Source organism: Pseudonaja textilis, chromosome 1 (assembly GCF_049901715.1).
Source record: "Pseudonaja textilis isolate UNSWEBS1 chromosome 1, rPseTex1.2, whole genome shotgun sequence".
Lineage (NCBI taxonomy): Eukaryota > Metazoa > Chordata > Lepidosauria > Squamata > Elapidae > Pseudonaja > Pseudonaja textilis.
The window spans coordinates 211363533-211376870 of record NC_141990.1 but is presented as its reverse complement, the minus strand read 5'-3'; the positions used below and the strand labels follow the sequence as shown (position 1 = coordinate 211376870).

Genomic DNA, 13338 nt, shown 5'->3' with positions numbered 1-13338 from the left:
ATTAGATATTGTGGAATTTCTGAATTCAATTTGATAGTCGTGGCATATTACACACCAGAGTTAACAGTAGCTGGGGGAAAAAAGTGCATAATTGATGTGGCAATACCAGGGGATAGTAGAATAGAAGACAAAGAATTGGAGAAGACCACGAAGTATCAAGATATGAAAATAAAAGCTGAATGATTATGGGGATGATCTCAGTGATTATTGGCATACTGGTACCATACCAAAAAATATTGAACAGCACTTAGAAAACCTGCACATTTACAAAATTTCCATCTGTCAATTATAAAAGGCCCAAAAGCCACCTGATTGGATCCACACATATTAACAATGATATATCACAACAATCTAGATTCTTGGGAAGAACTGGATGTGTATGAAGGCCAACACCAGAAAAAGAACCAATAGATTTCACATTGTTGGGACAAGATTAGAAGATTCAGAAAAATGATTTTCAAAACACACATTTGACAATACTGCTTTAATTTAAGCTGTGAATTAGATTTCCTCATGATTTCCCAAAGTACTGAATAATTTTCACCCCAAGCATGATCTCTCTCTTTCTTTCTATTCTATTCAATATTTCATTTTTTCTTCCAAATCTAATATGCAAATCTTACTACTTGGACATAAGGGCATTTCATCCTATATGTCATACAAGATCAAAGTCTGGTGCTAATGACAACTCTTCCAGTTTCCTGGAAATTTACTGCAGTTTGACTAACACTGAAGATATTGTAGATTTGGGCCGGCAACAATTACAGGATAATTGTCAGTTTTATCAAGATCTGCCTAAGAGATTTCAGTGCTGAGCATACATTATAACATAAATGCTACAGCTAGTTGGTTTTGGTAACAAAGATTGCTACACAATTTATTTTGGAGAGAACCCGGCAAAGGCATGTGGCAGTGTTTTTCCTTCAGCGGAAGAGAATTTTGATCAAACTTCAGGGCAAACCCTGAGCATGATACAAATGATACCCAACTTATCCCAGCCACTTAACTAGAGCAAACAAGCTTATTCACGGTTGATTCAACAGCCAAGTTACAAAGCAAACTTTGAAGCAGAAACATTTCAGCCTTACGTTAATCATATAAAAGCTCCTTTCATATCCAACGCCTTACCTTGTTCAGCCATTCTACCCGTTCAACATCTGGGAAGTGCACCTGGAAAGCAAGGCAAAGAAGAAACAGGTGAAAACCGATTGGACTCTGAGAATTAATATGCAAGATGCAAGTAAAGTGACAGGACTAACGAAGGACTATTATAAAGTCTGATATAGAGCATGATTCTGTAGCAATATCAAAAGTGTCCCCACAAAATATATTTCATTTTCAGATTTATATGGAAGATAAGATTAATTCAACTCAAAGAAAGAGCTATAGTTTTGTAGTAGAGGGCAACATTTTATGTACAAGCAAGCTAATGTCTGTTTTTCTGTTTATTATCTTGATGTTGAGGGGGCTGCTTTTTATTTTATGGGAACTTGATTATTAGTTGCCCATAGCCTCCAGAAACAGGGAAAGGAAGGAAGGAAGGAAGGAAGGAAGGAAGGAAGGAAGGAAGGAAGGAAGGAAGGAAAGAAAGAAAGAAAGAAAGAAAGAAAGAAAGAAAGAAAGAAAGAAAGAAAGAAAGAAAGAAAGAAAGAAAGAGAAAGAAATTTGTGGTACTTCCAGTTAAAAGTCAATTAAGCAATACTTCTGAAAACATTATTTTTGTTTTTCTGTCTGACAGCTTCTTCTTCTGAGAATAGTCAATTGGAGTAGGTCAACCAACTATTCAAGAATCACAATAAAGGCATCTACAGAAGCCCACAATTATACCTAACATGCAATCCAAGTTCTCACACATTTCAGGGTGGAGATCACTGAAATACTGGGATTTCTTTACCTTCAATTTTTGTCACTCACACTAATGTGAAATAAAGCGATTTATTTCACCTTGTTAGCTTTATGCTAACTCTTCATAGTAAACCAGATTTATTTTACAGATAAAATTTGCTCACCTCCTCAGCTTATTAAAATTATGACCAACAATAAAGGCCTATTTCGTATTTACATCTTAAGATAATGCTGGTAAGTGGAATTGCTTTTCCCTAAAGACTGTGAGCAAATATCTTAATTAAAAGGGCCATACATTTTTTTAAAAAAAGAACCACTGTAGAATTAACTGGAAGTCTGATCTAAATTAAGATTAGAGGGTAACATTTTTGCTGTTAATTGTATTAAATATTACAATTAACTAATTGTTATTTCAGCTTTCTAAGGGTCACGTACCTCATTATTAAACAAACGTATGTAACTTTAAAAACAAAAAGGGTAAAATATCAACTTTTATAAATAAAAAAAATATTTCTAAACATGATAACATTCCTACATGGCATGTACTTCTTAGTTGAGTGGATGATGATAATAGTATGCTGGCTTACAAGTACTCTCTAAATTAGAGAACCTAGTTAACATAGAATAGTCTGAGCATGCTCAGGATCAATTAGGCTTTGACTGTGCCTGTCACATACTAACCCCAAAACTGACAAATTTTCCTGCTTTGTGTCCTTAACATTAAAAGGGAATGCTGTGTATTGCACAGGTACAACTAAGGCTGATAACTGCCTTACTAAAAAGCATTTCGGAAAAATCTCGATTAATCAAAATTATGAAAATACAGAGGTCAATATTTATGAGTCCATTTGGTGACTTCGTTACTCTTCCTGCACTTTGCATATACTTGCTCAACCTGAAAATATGATGAATATGAACCTCCCCGTGTATCGGTGTGTACACAGACACACAGATGTATATATAGTATTTAGTACAGGTAGTCTTTGACTTTGGTTGTTTAGAGATGGTTCAAAGTTACAATGGATCCTAAGAATGGGATTTACAACCCGGTTTCGAAGTTGCAATGTCCATCCCCCATGGTCACGTGACTGTTTTTGGGCACTTGGTATTCGGCCTGCATTTACAACCATTTGCAGCATCCCATGTAACATATCTATGGTTATGCAGTAACATGTCTATGGTTTACGATGTTTGTTTGTTTATCTTGGAAACCAGTATTTATATCCAGTTCCTGGAAAAATTAGCCCACAGTGAACAATGGATTCAATTAATGACCACAGCATTCACCTAATGACTGTGGTGTTCATTTAACAATTGCTGGAAAAATATATCATAAAATCAGAAATGGTCACCCAATGACAATCATCACAACTTACTTACAGCCAAAATTGTGGCTTTATTATGGCTGTATATCAAGGACTATCTGCATATTATGTGAGTAAATCAGATAAATGTAAGGATATATGGTAATAAAACCAAGGAATATATGCCTACATGGGTAGCGGCTTTGTGAGAAAAAAATAAATAAATGGCAGGTTGAGATCAGTTCTCAGCGTGGTTCAATAAAAATGATAATCATATACTAGCAAATCCTGCAGCATAAATTGCACAAGATTTGCCAAGGGAGGGATGGTTATGGTAGATGGAAAAACTCTCCTGTGTAAATGGGTGAGTGCATGAATACTCAGTCACAATAAGTATCTTCCTTTTTTTTTCTTTACCACAATTCTCAAAGATAGGCATATAACATTTAAAAGCTTGGCTCCATATATAAATATTAATACCATACACAATACAATTCAGACAAGGAGAAAAAAAATCTCAATTTGAGCAAAAGCTGATGTTAGATGTGATGTGGGTATTACAAGACCTTTGAAAGGAGGGAAAGGATAGTCCAAGAGATAGTGGAATTCAGGAATTAAATTCATTACCCTGTTTTAGAGATACGTGAGAGAAATGATGGCATTTCTTATTATCACTCTACTTTATAGAAATGCCTGCATGGACAGTTAGCTCCTAATCAGCTTGGAAGTCTCTTGCCCATGATCTGTTATAGAAGCATGAGAAAATTACACATGTAAGCAGAAAAGTCAATATCTTTACTGCCACAGTTTCCTGTTACTCAGTAAGGAAGGTCATTAATGGGATGGAATCATTGCAAGAAGCTATTCGGAAAATTTTAGACTGTGCTGAAATGGACAGAAAATAAAAGATGAAGAAGACACAGAATATTATTTGATATGGAATAGATTTTACGAATGGTTAGAGACAAGAGGTAGAAATTAGAGGAAGAAAGACAATGAATGCATGCATCAAAAATAGAGATAATTTATAATTATAATCATAACTATTAAAAATTGTAAATAAGATAATATAAAAAGTTTAAAGTACTTGGTGATATTATTACTATTATTATATGTTATTATTAGTATTGCTTTCTTTATGTGTGTTCATATTTAATGTAGTATCCTTTATGGGGTTTTTTTGCTTGTAATTGGTATGCCCTGACAATGCACTGTATTCAAAATGTTTATGAGTAAAATTATAACAAAACTCCCAAATTCATGGACCGAAGCCTATATTACCTTTATTTTAAAAGAGAATACCAATGACCAACAGATACAAAACTGCAGACCGATTTCATTACTTAATGTGGATTACAAAATATTTGTTACAATAATTGTGGAGAAGGTTAAGAAAATTTTGCATGAATATATCCATCCTGACCAAAATGGATTCATACCACAGAGACATTTAAGAAATAACACCAGACTGATAATGAATGTATTAGAGTATTATGAGGCACACCCACACAAGCACTTGGTGTTAATGTTTATGGATGCACAAAAAGCCTTTGACAATTTGAACTAACTGAGAAATTTAATATATCAAAAGGAGTAAGATGGGGTGCCCGCTATCGCCACTACTATTTATCATTGCAGCAGAGATACTATTAACACAGATTAGAAATAACCAAAAAATAAAAGATCTGAGAATTAGAACAAAAGAGTATAAAATGCAAGCATTTGCTGATGACATAGCATTCATCATAGAAGACCCAACAGGACATATATTGCTACAGGAAATTGAAGAATTTGGCAGAGTGGCGGGACTAAAAATAAAGAAAAAATAAAGATATTAACAAAGACTATGATGGTGAAACTGAAGGAGGAATCGGAGAAGAAATTGGGGATTCAAATAACCCAAAAAATTGAAATATCTCAGACTGTGGCTGATAGCTAAATGTTCATCAATAAATACAGATAATTACGAGAAATTACCAAAACAAATACAAAAGGACTTGGAAAATTGGGGGAAACTTCATATTTCATTGATAGTGAGAATTGCTATTATTAAGATGAATATACTACCTAAGGTATTATTCCTTTTTCAAACAATTCCAATAAAATTAGGCAAAACCTTTTTTGAAGAATTGAACAAAACAATAAAAAAAATTATTTGGCAAGGGAAAAAGGCCCAGATAAAATTAAAGCTCCTGCAGGATAGTAAAGACAAGGGTGGGTTTGGACTTCCAGATTGAGAACTCTATTATCAGACCGCAATAACAACATGGATTAAAGATTGGGTAAATCTAAAGAATAAAAGAGTGTTAATATTAGAAGGACGTGATCTGCAGATTGGCTGGTATGTGTTCATGTGTGAAAGAAAAAATAAATTTCATTCATACTTTCAAAGACATCAAATTAGAGATACATTACTAGGGGTTTGGGAAAAACTAAAATGAAACCATTATACAAAGATCCCAATCTGGATATCAACCATGGAAGCTATGGTATATCCGAATGTTTTAGATCTGAATAAGACAGTGAGCTATAGTGAGCTATTAGATGAACAAGGGAAATTAAAATCTAAGCAGGAGCTTGTGTCACAAGGAATACAAGTAGATTGGTGGCCGTATTTACAGATACAAACTAGATATAAAAAAGACATAGAACAGTACAGGATGTATTTGGACCAAAAAGGATTGGACAAAATTTTACAGGGACCAGAGAGAAAAATGATTACCAAAATGTACAAGTATTTGTTAAGATATAAATTGGAAGAAGAAACTGTGAAGGAAACAATGATAACCTGGGCCAAAAACTTTGGATATAGTATTAATTTGGAAGATTGGGAAAACCTAAAGAAAATAAATTATCAATTAACTCTATCAGCAACTTATAAGGAGAATTTATACAGTATAAAATGTTTTATTGCTGGCACTTACTGCCAGAGAGACTTGCAAAAATGTTTCCCAATAATTCGGCAAGCTGTTGGAAATGTGGCTATGAGCATACTATTATATGTGGTGGACCTGCCCAAAAGCAAAAAAAAAATATTGGTGGAAAATTAGAAATTGGCTAGAAGAAATTACAAAAGTTAAAGTTGAATATTTTTATTAGGAATTTTAAAACAAAAAAGTAATAAAAAAATTACTATATATTATACTCCATATATTAACAGCAGCAAGGCTTGCCTTTGCCCAAAATTGGAAATGCAAAAATACTCCCCCTCAATTTCATAATTATAAAGAAAACTTTGGAATGTGCAAAATGGACAGGTTGTCAATGGAACTTAAAAACAAAGAGGGTCAGAGTACTATGAGATCTGGAATTTTTGGTACAGTTGGTTGGAAGGTAGACATGAAAGGAACAAAACAAAGTCAAATAAAAAGGTATGACAGAAACTAGCAACATGCAACTATGTTTGTAATATATAATTCGATGATACTTTGTGTTATGTATTAATGTAATAAGTGGGAATGATTATTCTACATAATTTGAGAGATATCAGATTGAGCGAACACTGTCCTGCTCACGTTGCGATAAGCGGAATGTTTGGTTTTATTGTATTTGTATAAAGTTGTTTAATAAGGTATTTTTATAATAATAATAATAAAAAGATCAGAGTCCCACTCTCACTGTCAACAATCATTTTGGAGGGAAAGACAAGCTGTGGTTTACTTGCATAGAAGAAGATATACTCAACCCAGCAAAAGTCACTTATGAGTAACCACGTGCGCTCTCTATTAAGTACACTTCCATCTCATCAGGTAAACTAGATTAAGCAGGTAGGAAACAAACCAGCCCCTAATGGTAAAGTGATTCACATAAGATTGCTGCGTAAAGCAAAACAAAAATGCAAAGTAAACAAAATGATGAGCCATGTCTGATTTATTGTACTCCTGGTATTTCTTACTCAGCCTCAGTGTTTCTCACGTGTAACAGAGGAGCAGAGCAACAGAAAAAAAATGACCCCCTAAGGCACTTTTAAAGAGTGTTTGTTATAATACCTCATATGAATCAATACAAATGTAGGCTTGATCTTGATCTCACCCATAGCTTTGTATGTCTCTACTACAGATGGACTAGCAGGATGAAGCCTACCCAGACAGAATTGGACTATGCCACTCATGATCTTAGTTCATAACACAAGCAAATACTGATGGTATAGTAAAAAAAATAAAACACATTAAAAAAACTAGGTGTTTTTTTGATCGTTCCAGTGAACCAATGTGACTTGTCAAATTCTGTTGCTTTTTATTCCAAGGAAAAGGGTCCCTCTATTGTAGGTATTGTAAACATCAAAATCGTTTAAAATACTAGGTGAAAAGTTCATTAGTTGTTGGCAAGTCCAGCTCTAAATGGAACTCACTGAAACAATTGTTCTTTATTTACCCTACACTAAAATTCACACTAATGGTGTAACGGCTATTGTATTGTCTCTGTGTAATTGAGAGAGGTCAGGCTGAGGCATTTTGTTCTGAAAGTATTACATTCTCATAATAACGAATTCAACAGTTCATAATTGGCCATATTTTCCTCTTTACTACATAGCTTTCATACAGAAGGAGAAGGAAAGCTGTACTTAACCTTTCACATTAAGCTGGCAGGAAAAAAGGACGTTTGAAATACATTAGTAATTGGATAGGCTGTTTTCTAAGAGGTGAAGTATTTGGATCAGTTAGGATTTACAAAGTCTAAGTGCCAAAATTACCATGTGCCCATGCTTGAGATTTAGGTAAACTCAGGATCCAACCAGAGGTGGTATTCAGCAGGTTCTGACCAGTTCTGGAGAACCGGTAGTGGAAATTTTGAATAGTTCGGAAAACCGGCGAATACCACCTCTGACTGGCCCTGTCCCCATCTATTCTCTGCCTCCTGAGTCCCAGCTGATCAGTGGTTCTTTTGTTGCCCTGCACAGGAGAACGGAGCTGGAAAGTAGGTTAGGGAAGTGCAGAGGGAATGGGGATTTTGCAGTATCCTCCCCTGCCATGCCCATCAAGCCACACCGTGTCTACCAAGCCATGCCCACAGAACTGGTAGTAAAAAAATTTGAATCCCAATACTGGATCCAACTAATATTTGCTTATTATTACTCTTATCCTGTTTCTGTTTTTGAAAGAAATTGAGACTGCTTTGAAAAAAAAGATTCCCAATTAGCTGGCCACCCAAAAACATATCAACCCATAACCATTTAATAGATTTGTCGGGTTTTTACAGCACAGTCCTTCATAATCTGCTCTGTAATACCTCTAGAAAGAATTCCTTTGGAAGCCTTATTTCTTCATGGAACAGCTCTGGGTTCAAAGAGCTAAAGGAACGCTCTGTACGTATGGTCTATATGAGTTAAATCTGACACTCAAAACTTTTCAAAGCCATAGGGACCTGTGATAGGTTTCAGGAGGTCTTCAAAAACCTCATTCAATTTGCACATCCAAACTGACCACTTTAGTAAATCCTGTACTGCAATAATGTGATATTTGTAAATAAGATGTTAGCCCAATAACTATGCAGCTGTTTCAGCAGGCAGTCAAAAGTTACCAGTGCAAAGGCACCCTGGGTTTATACACTGCACTAAGCTATATGATTTCTTAATATGATTTCATAATATGATTTCTTTGGCTTTGCTTAGCGTATTGAATGGGTGTAATCAAACTTGGTTTACTCAACAATCCATGATTGAATGAACTAGAGACAATTTTCTAAGTATGTTCTTATTTTACCCAATTCTGCATCCACCCTTTTGTTATGAAGCAGAGCAAAATACTCGCAAGAAATTTGTAACATTTCTGCTGACATTTAAGGAGTATGAAATACTTTTCTACGGAGCCTTTGATCAGCTGAACTATGGAATCTATTCATTTATTTGGTGTACAGATAGTCCTTGACTTATGATCACAATTTTGCTCACAATGTTAGGAAGCGAGACAGTTAAGTGAGTTTGGCCTCACTTTACAAGCTTTCTTGCCATAGTTGTTAAGTGAATCATTGCAGTTGTTAAGTTAGTAACATGGTTGTTAAGCAAAACTGGCTCCCCCATTGACTTTGCTTGTCAGAAGGACACAAAGGTAATCACATGACCCCAAGACAATGCAACCATCATCAATTTGAGTCAATTGCCAAAAGTCTGGATTTTGATCATGTGACCATGGGGATGCTGTAATGGCCGTAAGTATGAAAAACTGTCATAAGTCACTTTTTCAGTACCGCTGTAATTCTGAACGGTCACTAAACAAACTGTTGCTAAGTCAAGGATTACCTGTATATAGATATATGACTTTCTACTGCAGGCTCAAAGCAACATCCATGGCACAAGACTCTTAATGTATCCTCATTAGGACTGTGTGAACTAGGCTGGGGGATATGGATTGGTCCAAAGCTACTCAATGAGTTTTCTCAGCTGAAAGTGGACTTGAAGTTGAATCCCTGCAGTCCTAGTACGGGATTTTAACCACCACAACATATGGCTCTGATGGGTGTTCTCGGTTTGTAGTCCTTGTTAAAACTCTGTGAAACAGAAACTACTGGCAGAGGGTGGCTTTACAAGTAATCAACCAGTTATCTTAATTTTAAAACATATTAAATATGCATTTAGTAAAGTTCAGCGTTAAAAACCAAACCGCTTAGTTGAGTTTCTTATATACGATAGTCCTTGAACCATTTGGAATGCGTTCTACATCAACTAATTTTGCATCTATGTATCACAGCTTCTGTTTCCTCAAAACATATCTATCAACAGATTTTCTGTTCCAATAATTTACTTTATGCAGTTTAAAGACAAATGTGTAGTTGCAATCAGCTATGGGGAAACTTCAACCCATCAAATGTCTTTGTCTGGCAAATGAAGGCCCCCATGGGACGCCTTCTGGAAGCCTCGACCTCACTTTCTATCTCACCAGATGGTAGCACTCCCTGAGGTCTTCTCACTGAAGCACAAAGGGGGTGAGTTCACTGGAGGGCTGAGGAGATGAGCTTCTGGGAATGCCCTAGCCTAGAATTTAAGACTTCTGCCTCTCCCAGGGTGCCATTACGGTTGGAAGCAGTTTAGGAGGCCTAAGCTTTTTGTTGACTATATTCTGGTTTTATCAGGTAGCAACATCTGACTGGCTTTGTCTGCGCCTGGAAATTAAACAGGGTGAGCTTGCTTTATACTTAGATAAGAGACCTCCAGCAAAGGCTGAATTGTGAGCAAGACTGGGAAATAGAAAAGCATACTGAAGAAAGTAGCGGCAAGCCACTTCCATACTATTGTTAACTGAACTGATGCTTCCAAGAAATCACCAGGAGTCGGGATTAAGTTAAAGAATACTTCATTGCTGGTTTTCTAGGCCAGAAAATAATTGAAGTTACTCAACATCACATATTCTATTCTCTCATTCACCCACATCTTAATGAGATATCACGATCAACACTTGTAAATATTAAGGAAAGCGAGAAAGATGTTAATATTTATTGGAGATGGGGCATAGAGAGAAAAAGCACCCATGAGTACCTGCAGGGACCCAAGTTCCCCATAATCCTAGCAATGCCACTGCAAGTCCTTGTCTTCCACAGTGAATAACAATTTGCTGTCAGAGCCAACATTTCAGGGAGGAAGTTGAGTTTCAACAGAACTGGAAGAAATCCTCAAAGGCAATGCAACTCCAAGGCTAGAAAAATCTCCCCAGATTTGCTACTGGCAGTAAAATAAAAGGTGTTCTATCTATCTCACTCTGGGGAAGTGATGTTGTTTTTGTTGGTAGATGATTCTGTGCTTGGAAAAAGAATATAAAAGCATTTTGAAAACGAGTCCTTAAAAAAATGACAGAAATGGACTGTAAAACTTGCACCAACTATTTTAACTACAAAACAGAATGAACAGAATAAAAGTCACAAATCACAGTTAAAGGCTTGCAACAATAAGCACTGAATGCTGGATATCTGTTTGGTTTTATAGGGGAAAGATTTGTAAAACTGTGCCTTTCCCATTCCAGATCCGTGGCCCCAAAGGAATTCTCATGGAGCTACCCCCCTAGAAGACAGCCTTCAATGGATGCTCTTGAATATTCAGTGTTCTACATTGGGTTTCGATCAATGTCCTGCAACACATTCTCCATGTTTTACTCTGAATCCTATTAAAAGTAGGCAACCTGCTATGACAGAGAAGAGCCAGTTAACCTATTCTCCAAGGCACCCCAGGGCAGGATGAGAAGTAACAGATGGAAACCAATCAAAGGGCTTAGAACTAAGGAGAAACTTCCTGACAGTTAGAACAATTAATCAGTGGAACAACCTGCCTTCAGAGGTTGTGGGTGCTGTAACATTAGAGGTTTTTAAGAAGAGATTGGGTAGTCTTTTGTCTAAAATAGTATAAGGGTCTCCTGCTTGACCGGGGGGCTTGGATGAGAAGACCTCCAAGGTCTCTTCCAACTCTGTTAACTTACTTCTGATGAGTAGGATCAGTAAGCAAGTAGCATACTTAAACCAGAGTTTTGATTCATGTTAGTTTGTCGGGTGTCCCCCTGAATTCTAAACCAGCAGTGGAGAATGGCAAGCTTCCCCCTTCCTCCTAAAAAAACAATAATGGTGGACAAGAACCATTGCACTGCCAGTCTCCCAGCTCGGGTGGCACATGGGCTACTTAGTGGGAAGAGGTAAATTTTCCCTACTTTATACAATTTAATACCAGGTACCACAGAACAGAGAGGGAGCAAAACTAAAGCCTCTGGACTGGAGATACCAGGTCCAGGGGCTCATTTGCAGAACAGGCTCCAGAAGAGCAAGCTTGTCTGTTCCCAGGTTGTTCCTTGGGGGAGGGAGGGAGGAGAGAGAGAGAGAGAGAGAAAGAGAGAGAGGGAAAGAAAGAAAGAAAGAAAGAAAGAAAGAAAGAAAGAAAGAAAGAAAGAAAGAAAGAGAGTGAGTGAGTGAGAGAGAGAGAGAGAGAGAGAAGAGAGAGAGAGGAAAGAAAGAAAGAAAGAAAGAAAGAAAGAAAGAAAGAAAGAAAGAAAGAAAGAGAGTGAGTGAGTGAGAGAGAGAGAGAGAGAGAGAAAGAGAGAGAGGGAAAGAAAGAAAGAAAGAAAGAAAGAAAGAAAGAAAGAAAGAAAGAGAGTGAGAGAGAGAGAAAGAAAGAAAGAAAGAAAGGAAGGAAGGAAGGAAGGAAGGAAGGAAGGGAAGGAAAGAAAGAAAGGAAGGAAGGAAGGAGGGGAAAAAGAAAGAAAGGAAGGAAGAAAGGGAAGGAGGAAGGAAAGAAAGAAAGGAAGGAAGGAAGGGAAGGAGGGAAAGAAAGAAAGAAAGAAAGAAAGAAAGAAAAGAAAGGAAGGAAGGGAAGAAGGGAAGGAAATAAAGAAAGGAAGGGAGGAAGGAAGGAAGGAAGGGAAAGAAAGGAAGGAAGGAAGAAAGAAAGAAAGAAGGAAGGAAGGAAGGAAGGAGGAAAGAAAGGAAGGAAGGAAGGAGGGAAAGAAAGGAAGGAAGGAATAAAGAAAGAAAGGAAGGAAGGAGGGAAGGAAGGAGGGAAGGAAAGGAAGGAAGGAAGGAAGGAAGGGAAGGAGGGAAGGAAAGAAAGAAAGGAAGGAAGGAGGGAAAGAAAGAAAGAAAGAAAGAAAGAAAGAAAGAAAGAAAGAAAGAAAGAAAGAAAGAAAGAAAGAAAAAGTCTGTTTTGCGCTACTCACCCAGGCCGGGAGCTGCTGGAGGGCGATTCCTTGGCTGATGGCTTGCTTCTCATCCTCAACCAGCCCGAAGGCTGCCAAGAGCCGGGATTGCTTCTGTCGCCGGTTCTTTCTCCACCACATCCAGAAGAACAAGCCGATCAGCACCCAGATGGTGCTGAGCCCCAGGTAGCCGGCCAGGTAGACCGGCGCAAGGCACAGCACCGCCCGGCCCGCGAAGGAACTCAGCTCGTGGAGCAACGGAGGCAGAGGCTTCGCTTCCCACCGCGACAATTGGGCTTCTTCGTTCGGCTCCATCGGAGCGGCGCTCGGGGCAGCAGAGTCCGACTGCCCCGGGGCCGCAGTCGCAGCCGCCGGCTGCATGGCAGGTGGAGCCCGAACGAAACCACGAAGAACGACGCCGCGGCGGGCGGGCGGGCAGGTGCTCAGCACCTCAGCGCAGCTCCCTCAGGCAGCCCGGGGCGCTCCGAGCGCTCGTCAAAAAGCATCCGCGGTGTTGCTGCTGTTGCTGCCCGTTGACTCTCATTGCCGCCCATTGACTCTCCTCCTCCTCCTCCTCCTCCTCC

At 37.9% G+C, this 13338-nt stretch overlaps 1 protein-coding gene across 2 annotated transcripts in view; it reads right to left on the bottom strand.

The window, feature by feature from the left end:
* Window positions 1-13338, bottom strand: part of ESYT3 (extended synaptotagmin 3) — a 45567-nt gene extending 32229 nt beyond the window's left edge. For both annotated transcript variants that reach the window (XR_015740809.1, XM_087920368.1), the window contains exons 1-2: window positions 12776-13338; window positions 1129-1170 (exon numbers count right to left, since the gene is read on the bottom strand). Coding sequence is in view for 1 of the 2 variants with exons in the window: in XM_087920368.1 (XP_087776494.1) it covers window positions 1129-1170; window positions 12776-13135 (402 nt within the window). In the remaining variant the exon portion in view is untranslated. The remainder of the gene's footprint in view (window positions 1-1128; window positions 1171-12775) is intronic.